Source organism: Hypanus sabinus, chromosome 14 (assembly GCF_030144855.1).
Source record: "Hypanus sabinus isolate sHypSab1 chromosome 14, sHypSab1.hap1, whole genome shotgun sequence".
NCBI lineage: Eukaryota > Metazoa > Chordata > Chondrichthyes > Myliobatiformes > Dasyatidae > Hypanus > Hypanus sabinus.
In genome coordinates this window covers 109,421,440-109,445,648 of record NC_082719.1, presented here as the reverse complement: position 1 = coordinate 109,445,648, position 24,209 = coordinate 109,421,440, and the positions used below count along the sequence as shown (strand labels likewise).

Here is a 24,209-nt window from a genome sequence, read left to right as displayed (position 1 = left end):
GCCCGTGTGCGTCCTTTCCTGTTGCCTGGGATTGGCGGGACTGACCATGGAAGAACGGCTTAGCTAAAAGGAAAAGGACACCAACGACATTTTGAAGGATCGACATCATAAAAAAGGAAACTCTGGCAAGTTCCAAAATCTCTCTCTCTTGACTCCAACCAAAGGCTGCAGCCTGAATGAACTAAAGTGACTTTTATATTTCCATCGGACAATATCGTTGCCCCTAGACAACGATAGAGCTATTTCTTATTATTATTATACCCGCACCTTTTGATCTAGTATTGACGACGTATAGTATCTGTATGTTTGCATTGATATTATTTTTGTGTATTTTTACCAATAAATACTGTTAAAATAGTACCATCAGACTTCAACGGACCTCTCTATCTTTGCTGGTAAGTGACCCAGTTACGGGGTACGTAACGCTTGCTATTGAGGGAGTGCAGCGTAGGTTCACGAGGTTAATTCCTGGGATGGTGAGACTGTCATACTGTAAATTCCGGTGTATAAGCTGAGAATTTGGCCCTAAATTTTGATCATAAAATTAGGAAGTCAGCTTATACAGAGGGTGCCAACTTTGGAAAAACAAATACATGGAAGTCAGGTCGTATTTATTGATTGTTTTTGAGTCAAGTTGGTTCCACTGTCGATGCACGAATTCCTTGGTTTGTTTAAACTCACATCTCGTGGCTGGAGCATGGACATCAAACCACCTGGGATGACTGCAATGTCCGTATTTTCAGCTTTCAGTGCTGCTTTTGTCTCACCTGACAAGTACACTTTGAACATGTCCCAGACAAGTAGCCACTTTTCCTTCCTGACACCTTCGGGACGTCGATGCTACACCTCTTTAACCCACTTCAAGCAACCCGCTTCATCCATCCAGCAGCGTTCTTGAACGTAAACACCTTGTGGGAATTTTCTGAGCAATCTTTCTTTTTGTCTCAACACAAGATCACGTCTATTCATAAATCGGGTGCATCAACTTCGTGTAGCTTTGAAATTTTCGATGACCTAATGGTGTTTCTCGTCCCACTTCAATACTTGAACTCGAATCATTTCTCTGGTAACAAAGTATCCGGACGATCGCTGGTGATTCACCCACTCAAACTTTTTCTTCCAGTTCTGGCCACTGTCATGTTTTCCCGCTGTTTGCACATTTAGTCTTTGGCACTTCCCTCAGCATGTCCTCTGCCTTTCTCCACTCTCTCACTTGTTTCTCGTTTACACTAAACTTCTTAGCAGCTGCAGAATTATTCGTTCCTTTAGCAAAATCAACAACCTTCAGCCTGAAGCCAGCATCATATTGCATTTGTTTTAATCTTTTGTACATGGTGATCACAAACTCAATACTGAGTACACGTACTGATCCCACCACCCTGTTATGTTTTAATGAGATTGCGATGGGCGCTAAATGGTTTCACAGGGGTTACATTTCAGAGGATTCTTTTCCATTGGAAACCTAATCCAAAATTTCTCTCCGATTTATTTATTAAGAATTCGCCTATAGTGCTCTACAATGTGTAGGCCTGTTTTCTTAGCAGGTACTGGTTCACAAAATTTCCAGGGTCCGGATCCGGCAAAGCTGAGTACTGGCATGTGAGATCTTGTGATCTTTTCTGGTTAAATCAAAAACTCTACAAAAGGGGTCAGCTTATACAAAGGTAACATGAAAAAGTCACTTTTTTTAACCTCGAAAATGGGGGTTTGGCTTATACTCCAGAATATACGGTATGTGGAAAGATTGGAGCGACTGGGCTTGTATACACTGGAATTTAGAAGGATGAGAGGGGATCTGATTGAAACATATAAGATTATTAAGGGATTGGACACGCTAGACACAGGAAACATGTTCCCGATGTTGGGGGAGTCCAGAACCCAAGGCCACAGTTTAAGAAGAAGGGGTAGGCCATTTAAAACGGAGTACTGATTGTGGATGATCAGCCATGATCACAGTGAATGTCGTTGCTGGCTCAAAGGGCCGAATGGCCTAATCCTGCACCTATTGTCAAAGGATATGGCAAGAAGGCAGGTGTATGGGATCCGGGGTCAGCCATGATGGCTTGATGAGCAAACTAAATGGGCTGAATGACCTAATTCTGCTCATATGTCTTTCAGATCTCCAATCAAGTTGTAGTTGTCTCAGCCAATCACATCCCCACAATGCTGGTCTTTCTGTTTTTACCACCTACAAGCCCAATGTGGCTTGTGCTTGTTGTATTTTACTGTCACAATTGCCATTCCCACAGGGGCTCTCTCTTCCCCAGTACAAGTTCTTAGTTGGATATCCGTAGGTTTCTGTACAGTATCTTTGAAAAGTTGTTCAAACTCACTTTGTGGAATGACTGAAACAGCCAAACTAATTTTCACACCGTAACTCTCAAGGCTACACAGCCCTGTGCCACTCTCAACATTATCTGCAAACAGACTTTATTTTTGCACTCCCTTAGGAGTCCAGTCATTTTTTATCAGTCTGAGATGACCTTTGTATGTGTCCTACATTCTTACATTTTCAGAAAGTTCACCTTTACGAATGGAATGAGGAGAGCCAAAAGGGGCCATGAGAAAGCCTTAGTGGGCAAGATTAAGGAAAATCCCAGGGCATTCTACAAGTATGTGAAGAGCAAGAGGATGAGCCGTGTGAGAATAGGACCAATCAGGTGCAATAGTGGAAACATGTGCATGGAGTGAGAGGTGGTAGCGGACATACTTAATGAATACTTTGCTTCAGTATTCACCACGGAAAAAGACCTTGAGAATTGTGGGGATGACTTACAGCAGACTGAAATGCTTGATCATATAGACATTAAAAAAAGAGGGGGTGGTAGAGTTTTGAAAAGCATAAAGTTGGATAACTCACCGGGACAGGATGAGATATACCCCAGATTACAGTGGGAAGCAAAGGACGAGATGGCTGAGCCTCTTGTGATGATCTTTGCGTCATCAATAGGGATGGGAGAATTGGAGAGTTGCAAGTGTTGTTCACTTGTTCAAGAAAGGGAGTAGAATTAACCCAGGAAATTACAGACCAGGAAATTATAGTCTGACTTCAGTGGTGGGCAAGTTGTTGAAGATCCTGAGAGGCAGAATTTATGAGCATTTGGAGAGACATAATTTGATTAGGGATAGTCAGCATGGTTTTGTCAAGGGCAGGCCTTAGAAGCCTGATTGAATTAGACCATAAGATAAAGGTGCAGAAGTAGGCCATTCAGCCTATTGAGTCTGCTCCATCATTCAATCATGGGTTGATCCAATTCTTCCAGTCATCGCCACTCCCCTGCTTTCATCCCATACACTATGATGCCCTGACTAATCAAGAACCTATCTATCTCTGCCTTAAATACACCCAGTGATTTGGCCTCCACAGCCTCTCGTGGCAACAAATTCCATAGATTTACCACCCTCTGACTAAAGTAATTTCTCTGCATCTCAGTTCTAAATGGACATCCTTCAATCCTGAAGTCATGCCCTCATATCATAGAATCCCCTACCATGGAAAATAACTTTGTTCTAATTCTTTATGGATATAACAAAACACATTGATGAAGGTAGAGGAGTGGATATAGTGTACATGGATTTCAGTAGGGCATTTGATAAGGTTCCCCATGCAAGGCTCCTTCAGAAAGTAAGGAGGCATGGGATCCAAGGAGACCTTACATTGAAGATCCAGAATTGGCTTGCCCACAGAAGGCAAAGAGTGATTGTAGATGGTTCGTATTCTGCTTGGAGGTCAGTGACCAGTGGTGTTTCGCAGGGATCTTTTCTGGGACCCCTTCTCTTTGTGACTTTTATAAATGACCTGAATTAAGGAGTAGAAGTGTGGTTTAGTAAGTTTGCGAATGACATAAAGATTGAGGGTGTTGTGGATAGTCTGGAGGGTTGTCAGAGGTTACAGTGGGACATCAATAGGATATAGAACTGGACTGAGAAGTGGCAGATGGACTTCAAGCCAGATTAGTGGTAAGTGGTTCATTTTGGTAAGTCCAATTTGAAGACAGAATATAAGATAAATGGCAAGACTCTTGGCAGTGTGGAGGATCTGAGAGATCTAGGAGTCTGTGTCCACAGGACACTCAAAGCTGCTGCAAAAGTTGTGCTGTTAAGAAGGCATATGGTGTGTTGACCTTCATCAACCGTGGGTGGGATTGAGTTCAAGAGCCATGAGGTAATGTTAAAGCTATACAAGACCTTAGTTAGACCCCACTTAGAGTACTGTGTTCAGTTCTGGTCAGCTCACTACAAGAAGGATGTAGATACTATAGAGAGAGTGCACAGGAGATTTACAAGGATGTGCCTAGATTGGGGGGGGTGTACCTTATGAGAATAGGTTGAGTATACTTGGCCTTTTCTCCTTGGAGTGACGGAGGATGACAGGTGACCTAATAAAGGTGCATAAGATGATCAGGGGCATTGTTCATGTGGATAGCCAGAGACTTTTCCCCCCAGGGCTGAATTGGCTAACACGAGGGGGCTTGGTTTTAAGGTAGCTGAAAACAGGTACTGAGGAGATGTCAGGGGTAAGTTTTTCACATAGAGAGTGGTGGGTGCGTGGAATGTACTGCTGGCAGTGGTGGTTGAAGCGGATACAATAGGATCTTTTAAGAGCCTCTTAGATTGGTTCATGGTGCTTAGAAAAATAGAGGGCTATGTGCTAGGGAAATTCTAGGCAGTTTCTAGAGTAGTTTACATGATCGGTACAACTTTGTGGGCCAAAGGGCCTGTAATGTGCTGCAGATTTCTATGTTCTATGTTAAGCCTGCATTTGTTCGGTGTATGAGAGGCCCTGCCACAACAGTAATATACTTTGTTCATCCAGGCCAGTTTCTGCTTAGGTGTTACAATTTTATTTACGCTCAATTTCATTCCTGACTGCAACCCAACTGCATCTTTCTCTGCAGTTTCCATTGAAACAGCGATTTCAACTGCTCTTTTAAATGCAAATTGGCTTCAGTTAGGAGGGATTTTTGAAAGCTTTCTTCCATGATTCCACAAAATGATCTCTCAGTGCATCATTATGCCCATCACTGATAATGCTCAGAAATTTTTTCAAGTGAGCCACGCATGCTGAAATCTACTCCCCTTCCTTTTGATTCCACTTATAAACCCTAAAGTGCTCTGCAATCAACAATGGTTTCAGTTGTAAATGATCCTGCATCACTTTGACAATATCAGCAAAGTTCATTTTGGATGAACCAATACTGCTCTCTTTTTTTTAAAAGAGTGAGTACTTTGTGATTTATGTTCCCATGAATTCTTCCATTTACTGCCTTTTTAAAAAAACACTCAATCACATCTCTCCTTCTGTGCAACACATGTTGTGCTGCTCTTTGTAACTTGATCATCTTTCACTGTTTTTTTTTGTTCAAGTATCTTGCTGTGCTTCAACAGGTCAGTGGCCACCTCAGGTTTGTTTTAAATCTTTGCTACTGTTATGTTTTGTAACTAGAAAACATTAAACTAATTCAAAGAAAGACATGGGAGTCCAAAATGCAGGTACAATTTCGTGTTTAATTTAAGCAAGGTGCGCACGTATCATTTGGTAGTCTGATGACACATGCAATTCACATACTTATATATAAAACCCACAATGAATTATTTACATGAATAAGAATGCTTAATCAAATATGTGTGTGTATGTATATATATACACACACACACACTGCTCAAATATTAATGGAATATTAAATACACAAACTTTTTCCCATCTGAAATCATCTACTGCTCCATACTTGTCATTCCCTTTGATCACCCTTTCAACCAAATTTGTGACACACCATTTGCCATACACAAAGCCATGCTGACGATCCCAACTCATTCCTCATCTTTACAAATGCAAACACATATCTTTGTAAAAGCTACGAAACCTTGGCCTGTGAATCCCCATCTGCAATTGGATCCTCAACTTCCTACTGGAAGATCACAATCTGTGCAGATTGGTAATAACATCTCTTTGCTGATGATCAACACTGGTGCATTCAGGATGCATGCTTAGCCCACTGCTCTACTCTCTCTACAGCCATGACTGTGTGGCTAGGCACAGTGTAAATTTATAAACTTACTGCTGATACACTGTTTGTTGGCAGAACCTCAGATGGAGATGAGAGTGTGTATGTGTATGGGAGTAAGATATTGCAGCAACAACCTTGCAATCACAAAAAGGAGTCCTAGAACAGACCCTTGCTGACCACCACTGGTCACCAAAGTCCATGAAGAATACAAACCATCTACAACCACCCTTTGCCTTCTGCGGGCAAGCCAATTCTGGATCCACAAAACAAGGTCTCCTTGGACCCCATGCCTCTTTACTTTCTGAAGGAGCCTTGCATGGGGTACCTTATCAAATGCCTAAAATCCATATACTCTACCTTCATCAATATGTGTTTTTTTACTTCCTTATAGAAATCAATCAGAATCAGGTTTATTATCACCAGCATGTGAGGTGAAATTCGTTAACTTAGCAACAGCCATTCAATGCAATACATAATATAGAAGAGAAAAATATAAATAAAAAAATAATAAATAAATCAATTAAATTTACATATATTGAATAGATTAAAAAATGTGCAAAAAACAGAAATACTGTATATTAAAAAAAGTGAGGTAGTGTCCAAGGGTTCAATGTCCATTTACAAATCGGATGGCAGAGGGGAAGAAGCTGTTTCTGAATCGCTGAGTGTGTGCCTTCAGGCTTCTGTATTTCCTTCCTGATGGTAACAGTGAGAAAAGGGCATGCCCTGGGTGCTGGAGGTCCTTAATAATGGACACTGCCTTTCTGAGACACTGCTCCCTGAAGATGTCTAGGGTACTTTGTAGGCTAGTACACAAGATAGAGCTCACTAGATTTACAACCATATGCAGCTTCTTTCAGTCCTGTGCAGTAGCCCCTCCATACCAGACAGTGATGCAGCCCATCAGAATGCTCTCCACCGTACATCTATATAAGTTAGAAACATTGAAAAACTACAGCACAGTACTGGCCCTTTGGCCCACAATGCTGTGTCAAACATGTACTTACTTTAGAAATTAGCTAGGGTTACTCATCGCCCTCTATTTTACTAACCTCCATGTACCTATCCAGCAGACCATGTAATATCCACCTCCATCACCATCGCCAGCAGCCCATTCTATGCACTCACTACACTCTGCATAAAAAACTTACCCAACATCTGCTTTGTACCTACTTCCAAGCACCTTAAAACTGTGCACCTCCATGATGGCCATTTCAGCCCTAGGAAAAAGCCTTTGAGGATCCACAATCAAGTTTTTGAGTGTTCTTTTTAACATGCCAAATCTCTTCAAACTCCGAATGTAGCCGCAGTCTTGCCTTCTTTATAACTACATTGATATGTTGGGACCAGGTTAGATCCTCAGAGATGTTGATAACCAGGAACTTGAAGCTACTCGCTCTCTCTACTTCTGATCTCTCAATGAGGGTTGGTATGTGTTCCTTTGTCTTACCCTTCCTGAAGACTACAATCAGCTCTTTCACCTTACTGACGTTGAATGTCAGGTTGTTGCTGCAACAGCCCTCCACTAGTTAGAAACATAGAAAATCTACAGCACAATACAGGGCCTTCGGCACACAAAGTTGTGCCAAACAGATCCTTACCTTAGAAATTACCTTGGGTTACCCAAAGCACTCTATTTTTCTGAGCTCCACACACCTATCCAGCAGTATCTTAAAAGACCCTATTCCATCCACCTCCATCGCCAGCAGCCCATTCCACTCAATTTTCCACTCTCTGCGTAAAAAAAAAAGCTTACCCCTGACATCTCCTCTGTACCTACTTCTAATCACCTTAAAACTGCCCTCTCATGCTAGCCATTTCAGCCCTGGGAAAAAGCTTCTGACTATCCACACGATCAATGCCTCTCATCTTATACACATCCATCAGGTCATCTCTCATCGCTCCAAGGAGAAAAGACCGAGTTCACTCAACCTATTTTCATAAGGCATGCTCCCCAATCCAAGCAACATCCTTGTAAATCTCCTCTGCACCCTTTCTGTGGTTTCCACATTCTTCCTATAGTGAGGCAACCAGAACTGAGCACAGTACTCCAAGTGGGGTCTGACCAGGGTCCTATATAGCTGTGACATTACCTCTCGGCTCTTAAACTCAATCCCATGATTGATGAAGGCCAATACACCTTATGCCTTCTTAACCACAGAGTCAATGAGCACAGCAGCTTTGAGTGACCTACGGAACTCGGACCCCAAGATCCCTCTGATCCTCCACACTGCCAAGAGTCTTACCATTAATACTATATTCTGCCATCTTATTTGACTTACCATAATGAACCACCTCACACTATCTGGGTTGAACTCCATTTGCCACTTCTCAGCCCAGTTTTGCATCCTATCAATGTCCTGCTTTAACCTCTGTCAGCCCTCCACACAATCCATAACACCCCCAAACTTTATGTCATCAGCAAATTTACTAACCCATCCCACCACTTCCTCATCCAGGTCATTTATAAAGATCACAAAAAGGGTCCCAGGACAGATCCCTGAGACACACACCACTGGTCACCAACCTCTGTGCAGAATATGAGCCGTCTACAACCACTCTTCACCTTCTGTGAGTAAGCCAGTTCTGGAATCACAAGCAATGCCCCCTTGGATCCCATGCCTCTTTACTTCCTCAGTAAGCCTTGCATGGGATACCTTATCAAATGCCTTGCCGAAATCCATACACACTATTATCTACTGCTCTAACTTCAATGTGTTTAGTCACAATCAGGTTCATAAGGCACGACTTGCCTTTCAGAAAGTCATGCTGACTATTCCTAATCATATTATACCTCTCCAAATGTTCATAAATCCTCCATCAACTTACCAACCATTGAAGTAAGACTCACTGGTCTATAATTTCCTGGGCTATCTCTACTCCCTTTCTTGAATAAAGGAACAACATCCACAACCCCCCAAACCTCCAGAACCTCTTCATTCCCCATTGATGGTGCAAAGATCATCACCAGAGGCTCAGAAATCTCCTCCCTCGCCTCCCACAGAAGCCTTGGGTACATCTCATCTAGTCCCAGTGACTTATCCAATTTGATGCTTTCCAAAAGCTCTGGCACATCCTCTTCCTTAATATCTACATGCTCAAGCTTTTCAAGTCCACTATAAGTCATCCCTACAATCACCAACAGTTGGCATATCTCACTCCTGTATGCTCTCTTGTCACCACCTAGATTCTACCAACAATGTCAGCAAATTTATAGATGGTATTTGTGCTGTGCCTAGCCACACAGTCATGTGTATATAGAGAGTAGAGCAGTGGGCTAAGCACACATCCCTGAGGTGCGCCAGTGTTAATCGTTAGAGACAAGGGTACGTTATCACCAATCCGCACAGATTGTGGTCTGGATTAGAAAGTTGAGGATCCAATTGCAGAGGGAGGTACAGAGGCCCAGGTTCTGCAACTTCTCAATCAGGATTGTGGGAATGATGGTATTAAATGCTGAGCTATAGTCAATGAACTGCATCCTGACATAGGTGCTTGTATTGTCCAGGTGGTCTAAAGCTGTATGGAGAGCCATTGAGATTGCGGCTGCTGTTGACCTACTGTGGTGATAGGCAAATTGCAGTGGGTCCAGGTCCTTGCTGAGGCAGGAGTTCAGTCTAGTCATGACCAACCTCTAAAAGCATTTCATCACTGTAGATGTGAGTGCTAGCAAGCAACAGCCATTAAGGCAGCCCACATTATTCTTCACAGGCACTTGTACAATTCTTGTCTTTTTGAAGCAAGTGGGAACTTCTGCCCTGTGGTAAACTATGTATAACCTGTCTGGACACGCCCCCCCCCCCCCCCCCGCTGACTGCTCCTGTGGCTCCTCCCATAGACCCCTGTATAAAGGCGATTGGGGGCACTGCTTCTCCATCAGTCTTCAACATGGTTGTGGTCCCCTTTTCGCTGTTAATAAAAGCCTAACGTTCACTTCCAGTCTCCTAGAGTTATTGATGGTGCATCACGACCGTAGCAGTGAAAGGTTGAAAATGTCTTTGAATACTCCCGCCAGTTGCTTGGCGCAGGTTTTCAGAGCCTTACCAGGTACTTCATCTGGACCTCAGATGAAGCCTTGTGAAGGTTCACTCTCTTTAAGGACAGCCTAACATCAGTCTCTACGACAGAGTCACAGGGTCATCAGGTGCAGCAGTTATATTCTCCCTTTCAAAGCAGGCTTAGAAGACATTCAGTTCATCTGGCAGTGAAGCAATGTTGCCATCCGTGCTATTGGGTTTTGCTTTGTCGGAAGTAATGTGTTGCAAACCCTGCCAGAGTTGCCATACATCCGATGTCACCTCCAACCTCGCCTGAAATTGTCTCTTTGCCCTTGAAATAGCCCTCCACAAATCATACCTGGTTTTCTGGTACAGGCCTGGGTCGCCAGACTTGAATGCCACAGATCTAGCCTTCAGCAGATGACGTACCTCCTGGTTCATCCAGAGGTTTTGGTTTGGGAATGTACAGTAAGTCTTTGTAGGCACACACTCATCCACACAGGTCTTAATGAAGTTGGTAACAACTATAGCATATTCTTCCCTGAATATGAATCCCTGAATACAGTCCAGTCCTCTGATTCAAACCAATCCTGTAAGTGCTCCTGTGCTTCCATTGTCCATACCTTCTTGGTCCTCACTGCTGCTGCTGCAGTCTTCAGTCTCTGCTTATACTCGGAGTAGAAGTACAGTCAGGTGATCAGACTTCCTGAAGTGAAGGCGTGGAGTAGCACGGTAGGCATTCTTGATGGTGATGTACCAATGGTCCAGTGTGTTGTTTCTTCTGGTATTGAAAGTGATCAGTTGATGGTAATTGCTTAGTGATTTTTTCAGACTGGCCTGGTTAAAATCTTCCAAAACAATAATGAAGGTTTTAGATTGTATTGTTTCATGCATGTTGATCCTGTTGCTCAGATCATTTGAAGCCTGCTTGAAATTGGCCTGAGGTGGAATGTAAACTGTTACCAAATGACCCTGGAGAACTCCTGTAGTAGGTAAAAAAGACGGCACTTTACTTCTAGATATTCCAGGTCCGGTGAACAGAATTGGGACAGCACTGATATATTTGCGCACCAATGGAGAGTTGATCATGAGGCATACTCCACCACTTCTGCCTTTGAGGGACTCTACAGCTCTATCCTACCAGTGTATAGTGAACCCATCCATCTGAATTACTGCAACTGGTACGGAAAGGGTTAACCAGAATTCCATGAAACAAAGGACACACACGGTCCTAACGTCCCTCTGATTCAGCACCCTGGTTCTGAATCATCGACTTTATTCACCAGAGACTGTATGTTTGCCAGCAAAATAGTTGATATAGGGAGTTTAAAGCCCCGTTTCCTTAAACGCACTTGTAACCCTGCTCTGCACCCACACTTCCTCAGAGGTATCCTACGTGGATGCTTCTGACCATAACTTAATACTTTTCGAAAGCTCTAGCACATCCTCTTTCTTAATGTCTATATGCTTAAACATTTCAGTCCGCTCTAAGTCATTCCCTGGTGAATACGGAAGCAAAGTATCCATTAAGTACCTCCGCTACCACTTCCGACTCCATGCACACATTTCCACAGTCACACCTAATTGATCGTATTATCACACGGCTCATTCTCTTGCTCATCACATACTTGTAGAATGCCTTGGAGTTTTCCTTAATCCTGCTCACCAAGGCCTTCTCATGATCCTTTCAGGCTCTAAGATTGTTTCCGATGTTGGGGAAGTCCAGAATGAGGGGTCACAGTTTAAGGATAAAGGAGAAGCCTTTGAGGACCGAGATGAGGAAAAACTTCTTCACACGGAGAGTGGTGAATCTGTGGAATTCCCTGCCACAGGAAACAGTTGAGGCCGGTTCATTGGCTATACTTAAGAGGAAGTTAGATATGGCCCTTGTGGCTAAAGGGATCAGGGGGTATGGAGAGAAAGCAGGTACAGGGTTCTGAGTTGGATGATCAGCCACGATCATACTGAATGGCGGTGCAGGCTCGAAGGGCTAAATGGCCTACTCCTGCACCTATTTTCTATGTTTCTAATTCCATTCTTAAACTCCTTCCTATCAGCCTTGTAATTTTCTAGAGCTCTAACAGTACCTAGTTTCTTGAACCTTTCATAAGCTTTCCCTTTCTTCTTAACTAGATTTGTACACCATGGTTCTTTAACTCTACCGAACATACCCATGCAGAACACCATGCAAATGTTCCCTGAACATTTGCCATATTTCTGCCATGCATTTCCCTGAGATTATCTGCTCCCAAGTTCCTGCCTAACAGCATCATATATCCCCCCCCCCACCCCAATTAAAAGTTTTCCCAAATTGTCTGCTCCTATCCCTCTCCAGTGCTATGGTGAAGGAGGTAAGAGTTGTAGTCACTACCTCCAAAATGCTTTCCTGAGAGATCTGGCATCTGATCAGGTTCATTTTACTATACCAGATCAAGTACAGCCTCTCCTCTAGTTGGTTTATCTACATATTATGTCAGGAAACCTTCCTGAACACATCTAACAAACTCCACTGCATCTGAACCCCTAGCGCTAAAGAGATGCCAATCAATATTAGGAAAGTTAAAATTGCTCCTCACAACAATCCTATTATTACTGCACCATTTCAGAATCAGCTTCTCTATCAGCTCCTCAGTATCCATTACCATTGAGGCGTCGATAAAAAAAACCCAGTAAAGTTGTTGCCCCTTTCCTATTTCTGACTTCCACCCACACTGACTCAGTAGACCATCCCTCCATGTCTTCCTCCTATTCTGCAGCCGTGACACTATCCCTAATTAGTAATGCCATGCTGCCACTTCTTTTGTCACCCTCTCTGTTCTTCTTGAAACATCTAAAGCCTGGCACACTCAGCGGTCATTCCTGCTCCTGAGACATCCAAGTCTCGGTCATGGCCACAACGTCATAATTCCACGAATACTTCCAGAGGACAGGAAAACTGTAAATGTCACTCCACTCTTCAAGAAAGGAGAAAGGCAGAATAAAGAAAATTATTGGCTAGTTAGTCTGACCTCAGTGGTTGAGGTGGTGTTGGAGTCAATTGTTACGGATATGGGTTCCAGGTACGAGGGGGCACATGATAAAATAGACCATAATCAGCATAGTTTCCTCAAGGGACAATCTTACCTGACAAACCTGTTGAAGAAGTAACAAGCAAGATAGATAAAGGTGAACCAGTGGATCTTGTGTACTTGGATTTTCAGAAGACTTTCACACAAGGCTACTTAACAAGTCAAGAGCCCATGGTATTACAGAAAAGATACTAGCATGGATAAAGCAGTGGCAGATTGGCAGAAGGAAAAGAATGGGAATAAAGGGAACATTTTTTGGTTGGCTGCTAGTGACTAGTGGTGTTCTACAGAGGTCTGTGTTGGGACCAATTCTTTTTACATTATATGTCAATGACAGAACTGATGGCTTTGTTGCAAAGTTTGAGAACAATACGAAGATGGGTGGAGAGGCAGGTAGTTTGGAGGAAACAGAGAGGCTAAGAAGGACTTAGATAAGATTAGTAGAATGGCAAAGAAGTGGCATTTGGAATACAATGTCAGGAAGAGTTTGATCATGCACATGGTAGAAGGACTAAAAGGGTAGACTATTTACCAAGTGGAGAGAAAATTTTAAAAACTGAGGTGCAAAAGGAGTTGGGAGTCTTTGTGCAGGATTCCTTAAAGATTAATATACAGATTGACAGATGATGAGGAAGGCAATTACGATGTTAGCATTCATTTCAAGAGGACTAGAATGTAAAAGCAAGGATGTACTGTTGAGGGTTGATAAAGCACTGGTGAGAAAATGATTACAGTACTGAATGACTTGCCATATGAAGATCATTTGATGGCTAAAGGTCTCTCTATTCACTAGCAATCTTTAGAATGAGGAGTATCCTCATTGAAACCTACTGTATGTGGAAAGGCCTTGATCGCGGACGCAGAGAAGATATTTCCTAAGGTGGGAGAGTCTAGGAGCAGAGACACAGCCTCAGAATAGAAGGGTGTCATTTTAGAAAAGAGATGAGGAAAATTACTTTAGCCAGAGAGTGGTGAATCTGAAATTTGTTGCCACAGGCACCTGCAGGCCAAGTCTTCACATACTTTTAAGGCAGAAGTTGATAAATTCTAGATTGGTCAGGGAATGAAGGGATACAGAGTGGTAAGGCAGGAGGTTGAGGCCAAGAGGAAAAAGTGGATCAGCCATGATGAAATGGTGCAGCAGACTTGATGGTCAAATGGCTTAACCAACATCTTCTGGTCTAAAATTGTTGGAGTGTACGGTACTTTGTTCTAGTTTGTATTATGTTTATGGTTTCTTATAATATCTTTTTGAAATAATAAGTCATGGTTTCACTTAATTCTAATACACTTTTAAAATTACTTCTGGGTTCTGCTGCTCAGTGTATGATTATCAGGTTTGCCTTAGATAGAAGGTTTCAAGAACAACACAGCCACAGGACTATTAGGAATGCTTTATGGAGGTCTCCATTCAGACAACAAACATAATCCTGAATTATTATTTCCTTATTATTTTAATTCTCTGTTATGCTCAGACTTTTCTGTCTAAATTAAAATGACATCTAATAATGAGATGGCATTAAATTTGTACTCCATTAGATTGACACATTACCTGATTTGTGTGCATGGCCAATAACGCTTTGTTGACTTCTATTGCTTGTAGCTGTCTATGGGTGAGTTTATGTTCCACGCCTTCTGCATTGGTCAGTTTCACTTTTTTCTTTGAATCAAACACATTTTGGTCCTAGAAGATATAATTTTACACTTGAGTTGACCTTTGAGGCCACACTACAAAACAAAAATTTAAGCTTAACTGATGTTACCGTAGAAAAGGTATGAAATAAGCTCACACATCAGCTCAAACATACTTTGTAAAACACATATATTTAGGCCATACAAGACAGGATCAGAGTTAGGCTATTTGGTCCATAAGTCTGCTCTGCCATTTCACCTTGACTGATCCACTTTTCCTCTCAGCCCTAATCTCCTGCCTTCTCATGCCCTGACCAATCAAGAATCTACCAACCTCTACAATGACATGGCCTCCACAGTGGCCTGCAGCAAAGAATTCCTCAACTGTGTTTTAAAATTACACCCCTCTATTCTGTGCCCTCAGGTCTTGGAAAGGAACTTTCCAAGAAAGGAAGCATCCTTCCACATCCATTCTATCAAGGACTAGCACCATTTGATGAGTTTCTATTAGATCACTCATCATTCTTCTGAACTCTAGTGAATACAGGCTCAGAGCCATCAAACACTCTTCATATGGTAAACCATTCAAACCTGGTTCATTTTTGTGAACTTCCTTTCAATCCTCTCCAGTTTCAGTACATTGTTTCGAAGATAAGGGGCCCAAAACTGCTCACAATACTCCAGGTGCGACCTCACCAGTGCTTTATAAAGTCTCAACATTACATCCTTGCTTTTGTATTCTCATCCTCTTGAGATCAATGTTAACATCACATTTGCCTTCCTCACCACAGACACCACCTGTAAATTAACCTTTAGGGAACCCTACACAAGCACTCCCAAGTCCCTATGTGCCTCAGTTTTTCAGATTTTCTCTCCATTTAGAAAATACTCAAGCTTTCATTTCTTCTACCAAAGTGCATGATCATACACTTCCTGACACTGTATTCCATCTGCCATTTTTTGCCCATTCACCTAATCTGTCTAAGTACTTCTATAGCCTCTCTATGTCCTTAGAACTAACTGAACCTATCCACCTATTTTCATATCCTCTGCAACAAAGCCATCAAATCCATCATCCAAATCAATGACATAAAATGTCAGAAGAATTGGTCCCAACACAGACTCCTATGGAACACCAGCAGCCTAGTCACTGAAAGCCAACCAGAAAAGGCTCCCTTTATTCCCATTCTTTGCCTCCTGTCCATCAGTCAACGCTTTATTTATGCTAGAATCTTCCCTGTAATACCACGGGCTTGTAGCTTGTAAAGCAGCCTCATGTGTGACACCTTGTGAAAGGCCTTCTGAAAATCCAAGTACACAACATGAACCATTTCTCCATTGTCTATCCTGCTTGCTATTTCTTCAAAGAATTCCAGCAGACTTGTCAAGCAAGATTTTCCCTTAAGGAAACAATGCTGACTTCAGTTGATTTTACCATGTGCCTCCAAGTACCCCAAAACAACATCCTTTACAAACGACTTCAATATTTTCACAAACAGAGTTCAGACTAACGGGCCTATAATTTCCTTTCTTCTGCCTCTCTCCTTTCTTGAAGACTGGAGTGACATTTGCAATTTTCCAGTCTTCCGGAACTATTCTGGAATCTAGTGATTCTTGACAGATCACTACTAATGCTTACACAATTTCTTCATCCACTTCTTTCAGAACATTGGGGTGTGCACCATCTGGTCCAGTCTCGGACGATTGGTAAAAAAGCAAAGATAGCATGCAGACAGACTGTCAGGAAGGGCAGGCAGATGATAGGACAAAATTGCAGCCAGAAGGATGAGTATCAGTGCATTAGGAATGCAGGATTAAAAAAAAGATAGCATATACAGTGCTCGAAGTGTTATATCTCAATCCAAGGAGTATAAGAAATAAGACTGATAATCTTGTTGCACTTATACAGATTGTAGGTATTGTGTTGTGGCCCTCAATGAATTGTGGCTGCAGGATGTTTGTAGTTGGGAGCTGAATGTCCAAGGTTACATGTTGTATCGGAGTGGTAGGAAGGCAGGCAGCGGGGGTGGTGTGGTTCTACTGGTAAAGAATGGCAACAAATCATTAGAAAGATGTGACACAGAATCAGAAGATGCTGAATCCATGTGGGTTGAGTTAAGAAACTGCAAGTGGGAAGGCAGCAGATTGGGAAGCTTTTAAAAACCTACACAGAGCAATTAAAAGAATCAGTAGGAGAGAAATGATGAAATATGAAAGTAAGTTAGCAAACACTATCAAAGTGGATAGAAAATGCCTCTTCATGTATGAAAAAAGCAAAAGAGAGATGAGAGTGGATATAGAAAATGAGGCTGCAAAAATAATAACGGAAGCCAAAGAGATGCAGATGAACTAAATGAGTATTTTGCATCAGTCTTCTCTGTGAAAGACACAAGCAGTGTGCCAGGTGCTGAAGAGTGTGAGGGAAGAGAAATGAGTGCAGTTACAATTACAAGGAATAAGGTGCACAAAAAGCTGAAAGACCTAAAGGGACAAAAGTCATTCAGACTAGAGTTCTGAATCCTAGGGTTCTGAAATAGGTAGCGGTAGAGACTAAGGGGGCATTAGTAATGATGTTTCAAGAATAATTGGATTCCAACATGATGTCTGAGGACTGGAAAATTGCAAATGTCACAGCGCTCTTTTAAAAAAGGAAATTATGGATGGACCAGTTAGCCTGACATCAGTGATTGGGAAGATGTTGGAGAAAATTGTTATGGATAAAGTTATGGAATACTTGGTGACATAGGGCAAGATAGGACAAAGCCAGCAAGGTTTCCTTAAGGGAAAATCTTGCCTTATGAAACTGTTGGAATTCTTTGAGGAGATTACAAGTAGGATAGATAAATGGGATGCAGTGGATGTTGCATATTTGGATTTTCAGAAGGCCTTTGACTAGGTGCCAAACATGAGGCTGCTTATCAAGGCAAGAGCCCATGGTATTACAAAAAAGTTATCAGCATGGTTATAGCAGTGGCTGATAGCTCAAGTGGCAGTGAGTGGGAATGAAAATATCTTTTTTTGGTTGGCTGCCTGAGACTAGTGATGCTCCACAGAGGTCTGTTCTAGGACCACTTCTTTTTATGATGTATATCAATGATTTAAATGACAGAATCGATGGCTTGGTTGCCAAGTTTTCAGATGTATACAGGCCTCCAAATAGCAGCCGGGATGTGGATTACAAATTACAGCAGGAGATAGAAAATGCATGTCAGAAAGGCAATGTCATGATAATCATCGGGGATTTAAACATGAAAGTGGATTGGGAAAATACAGGTCAGTACTGGACCTCAAGAGAGAGAATTTGTGGAATGTCTAAAGGATGATTTTTCCGAACAGCTTGTTGTTGAGCCCACTAGGGGGATCAGCTGTGCTGGATTGGGTGTTCCGCAATGATCTAGAGGTGATAAGAGAGCTTAAGGTTAAGGAACCCTTAGGGAATAGTGATCACAATATGATTGAGTTCACTTTGAAATTTGGGAAAGAAAACTAAAATCCAATGTGTCGGTATTTCAATGGAATAAAGGAAATTGCAATGGCATGAGAGGGGAACTGGCTACAGTTGACTGGAAAGGGAAACTAGCAGGAAGGACAGCAGAGCAGCAATGGCTGGAGTTTCTGCGAAAAATAAGGGAAGTGCAAGACAGATGTATTACAAATAATAAGAAATTTTCAAAGGAAAGAAGGACACCACCGTGGCTGACAAGTGAAGTCAGAGCCAAAGTAAAAGCAAAAGAGAGGGCATACAAGAAAGCCAGAGCTGATGGGAAGAAAGAGGATTGGGAAGCTTTTAAAAACTTGCAAAAGAAAACTACAAAGGTCATTAGGAAGGAAAAGATGAATTATGAAAGGAAACTGACAACTAATATCAAAGAAGATACTAAAAGCTTTTTAAAGTATACACAGGGTAAAAGAGAGCCGAGGATAAATATAGGACCAATAGAAAATGAGGCTGGAGATATTGTAATAAGAGATGCAGAGACGGCAGAGGAACTGAATGGGTATTTTGCATCAGTCTTCACAATGGAAGATGTCTGCAGCATACCAGACATTAGTGTCAGGGAAGTGAAGTTTGTGCAGTGAAAATTATGACTGAGAAGGTGCTCAGGAAGCTTAATGGTCTGAGGGTGGATAAATCTCCTGTACCTGATGGAATGCACCCTCAGGTTCTGAAGGAAATAGCTAGAGAGAGAGCAGAGGCACTGACGATGACTTTACAAGAATTGATAGATTCAGGCATTGTACCAGATGACTGGAAAATTGCAAATGTTACTCTGCTATTTAAGAAGGGTGGGAGGCAGCAGAAAGGAAACTATAGACCTGTTAGCCTGACATCAGTGGTTGGGAAGTTGTTGGAATCTGTTAGGGATGAGATTACGGAGTACCTAGAGGCAGATGACAAGATAGGCCAAAGCTAGCATGGTTTCCTAAAAGGAAAATTCTGCCTGACAAACCTACTGCAATTCTTTGAGGAAATTCCAAGCATAGACCATACTTGTACTTTTAGAAGGCCTTTGACAAGGTGCCGCTCATGAGGCTGCTTAGCAAGATAAGAACCCGTTGAAGTATAGGGAAGTTACTAGCGTGGGTGGAACATTGGCTGGTCGGCAGAAAACAGACAGTAGTGGCACCGCTGCTTTTTACGATGTATGGCAATGATGGATTAATGGCTAAATTTGCTGATGATACAAAGGTAGATGGACGAGTGGGTAGTGCTGTGTAAACAGAGAGTCTGCAGAGAGAATTAGATAGTTTAGGGGAATGGGCAAAGAAGTGGCAAATGAAATACTAGGTTGACTGCATGGTCATGCACTTAGGTGGAAGAAGTAAACGGGCAAACTATTATTTAGATGGGGAGAGAATTCAAAATGCAGAGACGCAAAGGGACTTGGGAGTCCTTGTGCAGGATTCCCTAAAGGCTAACCTCCAGGTTGAGTTGGTTGTGAAGAAGGCAAATGCAATGTTGGCATTTATTTCTAGAGGTATAAAATAAAAGAGCAGGGATGTGTTGTTGTTAGGCTCTGAGGCACCCGTGAGACCACACTTGGAGGTGTAGTTTTGGGCTCCTTATTTTAGAAAGGATATACTGACATTGGAAAGGGTTCAGAGAAGATTCACGAGAATGATTCCAGGAATGAAAGGATTACCATATGAGGAACTTCTGGCAGCTCTTGGGCTGCATTCCCTGGAGTCCAGGAGAATGAGGGGTATCTCATAGAAACATTCCGAATGTTAAAAGGCCTGAACAGATTAGATATGGCAAAGCTGTTTCCCATGGTAAGAGATTCTAGGACAGGAGGACATGACTTCAGGATTGAAGAATGTCCATTTAGAATTGAGATGAGGAGAAATTGCTTTCATCAGAGGGTGGTATTCTGTGGAACTGGTTGCCACAAGTGGCTGTGGAGGCCAAGTTGTTGGATGTATTTAAGGCAAAGATAGATAGGTTCTTGATTAGCCAGGTCATCAAAGGGTATGGGGGTGAAGGCAGGGGAGTGAGGATGACTGGAAGAATTGGATCAGCCCATGATTGAATGGCAGAATAGATTTGATGAGCTGAATATACCTGTTCCTATATCTTATGGACTTACGACAAGAAGTGTTTCCTTCTGCAGGCTGTGGAAGGCTGCAGATGGACTTAAGACTGATTAAGAGAATGGGCAAGGAAGTGGGACATGAAATATGAAGTTAGAAAATACATGGTCATGCACTTTGGAGGTAGAAATAAATGTGCAGACAATTTTTTAAACGGTGAGAAAATCCAGGAATCTGAGATTGGGGTCTCTCCTCCCGCCATCACGGACATTTACACTACACGCTGCATCCACAAAGGAAACAGCATTATGAAGGACCCCATGCACCCCTCATACAATCTCTTCTCCCTCCTGCCATCTGGGAAAAGGCTCCAAAGCATTCGGGCTCTCACGACCAAACTATGTAACAGTTTCTTTCCCCAAGCTATCAGACTGCTCAATACCCAGAGCGTGGACTGCCACCTTGCCCTATTGTCCTGTTCATTATTTATTGTAATGCCTGCACTGTTTTTGTGCACTTTACGCAGTCCTGTGTAGGTCTGTAGTCTAGTGTAGCTTTCTCTGTTTTTTTTTATTAGGTAGTTCAGTCTAGTTTTTGTACTGTGTCATGTAACATCATGGTCCTGAAAAACGTCGTCTCATTTTTACTATGTACTATACCAGCAGTTATGGTCGAAATGACAATAAAAGTGACTTGACTTGACTTGTAAATCTAGTCCATCTTGGGTACTAGCCTGCAAAGTGCCCAGAACATCTTTAGGAAGCAGTGTCTCAGAAAGCATCCATTATTAAGGACCTCCAGCACCCAGGGCATGCCCTTTTCTCACTATTACCATCAGGTAGGAGATAAAGAAGCTTGAAGCCACACACGCAGCGATTCAGGAACAGCTTCTTCCCCTCTGCCAACTGATTCGTAAATGCACATTGAAGCTTTGGACACTACCAAACTTTTTAAAAAATATAGTGTTTCTGTTTTTGCACATTTTTAAAATCTATTCAATATACATAATTGATTTACTTGTTTACTATAATGCCTTATATTATTTATTTTTTTCTCTCTCTGCTAGATTATGTATTGCTTTGAACTGCTGCTGCTAAATTAACAAATTTTACATCACATGCCGGTAATAATAAACCTGATTCTGACTCTGATACTGCGATCTCTTTTCCCTAAAGGGTTCTTTTACCTTAGGGTCTCTGATCAATTCCAATTCAATGCACCACACCCAATCCAGAAGAGCTGAACCCCAGTGGGTTCAACCACAAGCTGCTCTAAAAAGCCAACTCACAGGCATTTTAGAAACTCCCCCCTTGAAATCCAACAATCGGATTTTCCCAATCTACCTGCATATCAAGTCCCCCACGACTATTGTAATATTGCTCTTTTGATAAGCATTTTCTATCTCCCATTGTAATTTGTCCGCTACATCCTCACAACTACTTCGAGGTCTGTATACAGCTCCCATCAGGGTCTTTCAACCCTTACAGTTTTTTTTTATCAACACAGCAACACCACCCTCTCTGCTTTCCTGTTTATCCTTTCGATATAATGTGTATCCTTGGACATTAAGTCCCAGCAGTAATCTTCCTTCAGCCATGATTCAGTGATGCGTACATTATGCATGCCAATCCGTAAATGTGCTACAAGTCCATCTAACTTATTTGATATACTGCACGTTCCAAAAATATTTCAGTATTGTATTTACCCTTTTTGACTTTGTCTGTCCTTTATGCTACAACTCATCCTGTTAACTGCAATTTTTCCCTATTGTCAGCCTCTCCTTGCTAGGAGTCCAACTACACATTTCCTCTATTTGTAAACCAACCACTGTATCTTTAGCATGATCAATTAGGTTCCCATCCACCTGTCAAATTAGTTTAGACCCTTCCAAATAACACCAGCAAACCTGGCCATCACCGCCTCATTCTCCTGCATGAATTGAAGGTCATCAAACTGCAAGTGCAGTTCCTTTAAACATTCTCTCAAGAGCTGCAGCTCAGTGCACCTGGTGCAGATGCATTTATCTGGGAGACTAGAGGTCTCCCAGACTTCCCACATCCCACACAAAACACTGCCCCTGTAGCCATTCTCACTTATCTACTCTCCCCTAACAGTTGAGGAATGAGCAAATAAGGACGTAGAGAGACAGAAACTTACAAGACAATGCACCTCACCTAAACCTGTTAAGCCACTCCAAGCACTGGCACACCCCAAATGAATGGCCACTCTGCTTGCAATTGAATTATTCTTATTGGCCCTTTCTAATGAATCCCTCTTGCTAATTAGTCGCTTTTCAACTCAGAAACAATTATGAAACTCTGTCTTTGAAATCTTGATCGCCCTCCTGATTATAAGGTGGCTCTTTTTACACAGCTCTGACATGGATTATCCAACTTTGTCTTCTGTATCTTTAAGGCAGAGGTTGATAGCTCCTTGACTGGCCATGGCATAAAGGGATACAGGAAGATATCAGGAGATAGGGGTTGAAAGGAAAAGTGGATCAGCCATGATGAAATGGCAGCACTCTCGATGGGTCAAATGGCCTAATTCTGCTCCAGTATCTTATGGTCTTAATTCTGGCATGGGGGAAGCAACAGCAGCCGTGCCTCTGACACTGAATCTGGCCTGTGGCTCAGAAGGGTAGGGAACTGAAGATTATGGCAGTAGTAATAGGGGACTCTACAGTTAGAGGGACAGACAGGCAATTCTGTGGATGTGAAAAGGAAACACAGATGGTAGTTTGCATCCCACGTGCCAGGGTACAAGATGTTTCTGGACGCGTCCACAATATTCTGAAAAGGGAGGCTGAGCAGCCAGAATTTGTGGTCCATATCTGTACCAATAACACAGGAAGAAAAAGGGAGGAGGTCCTGAAAAAAGACAGGAAGTTAGGAAGGCTGAGAACCAAGTCCTTTTAGGATTACTGCTTATGCCATGTGACAGTGAGGACAGGAATAGAATGAGGAGGCAGATAAATGCCTGGCTGAAGAACTGGAGCAGGGGGCAGGGATTCAGATTTCTGGATAACTGGCAGCTCCTGTGGCAGTTGGGACCTGTACAAAAGGGATGAATTGCACTTGAATCAGAGGAGGACCAATATTCTTGAGAGCAGATTTACTAGAGCTGTTGAGAGTGGTTTAAATTAATATGGCAGGGGAATAGGAACCAGTTTGATACAGCTGAGGATAAGCCAGCAGGCTTACACGTAGATAATGGGTGTAACATGAATGTAAGGAAGGACAAGCCAATGATTCAGTATAAATGCAGGCAAAAAGTTAAATTGTACCACAGAGGCAAAATTCAAAAGGGCAAACAATGTAGGACCCAAGATGTTGTATTTAAAGGTGGTTAGCATTCTGAATAAGGTGCTAAAAGAGCATAGTTGCGAGTTTAACATCAAAGGATAGGCAGTGGTATGGCTCTGCTGGTAAGAGATGGAATTACATCTTTGGAAAGCGGTGACATGCTGAATCTTTGTGGGAGGAGTTAATAAATCGCAAAGTTAAAAACATTCCATAATGGGAAGGTCAAACCAAGGTAGAACATACAAGGTAAATGATAGGACACTGAAGAGTGCAATAGAACAGAGGGATCTGGGAATACAGACACATAATTCCCTAAGTGGCGTCACAGATAGATTGGGTCGTAAAGAGAGCTTTTGGCACATTGGCCTTTATAAACCAAAGTATTGAGTATAAGGGTTGGAATGTTATGGTGAGGTTGTATAAGACATTGGTGAGACCGAATTTGGAGTATTGTGTGCAGATCTGGTCACCTAATTACAGGAAGGATATTAATAAGGTTGAGAGAGTACAGAGAAGGTTTACAAGGATGTTGCTGGGACTTGAGAAACTGAGTTACAGAGAAAGGTTGAATAGGTTAGGACTTTATTCCCTGGAGCGTAGGAGAATGAGGGGTGATTTGATAGAGGTGTATAAAATTATGATGGGTATAGATAGAGTGAATGCAAG

At 42.2% G+C, this 24,209-nt stretch overlaps 1 protein-coding gene across 1 annotated transcript in view; it reads right to left on the bottom strand.

Moving 5' to 3' along the window:
* Nucleotides 1-24,209, bottom strand: part of srp72 (signal recognition particle 72) — a 228,925-nt gene that overhangs the window by 135,329 nt on the left and 69,387 nt on the right. Inside the window, exon 9 of the mRNA XM_059989802.1 lies at nt 14,627-14,758. Within this exon, the coding sequence (XP_059845785.1) occupies nt 14,627-14,758 (132 nt within the window). The remainder of the gene's footprint in view (nt 1-14,626; nt 14,759-24,209) is intronic.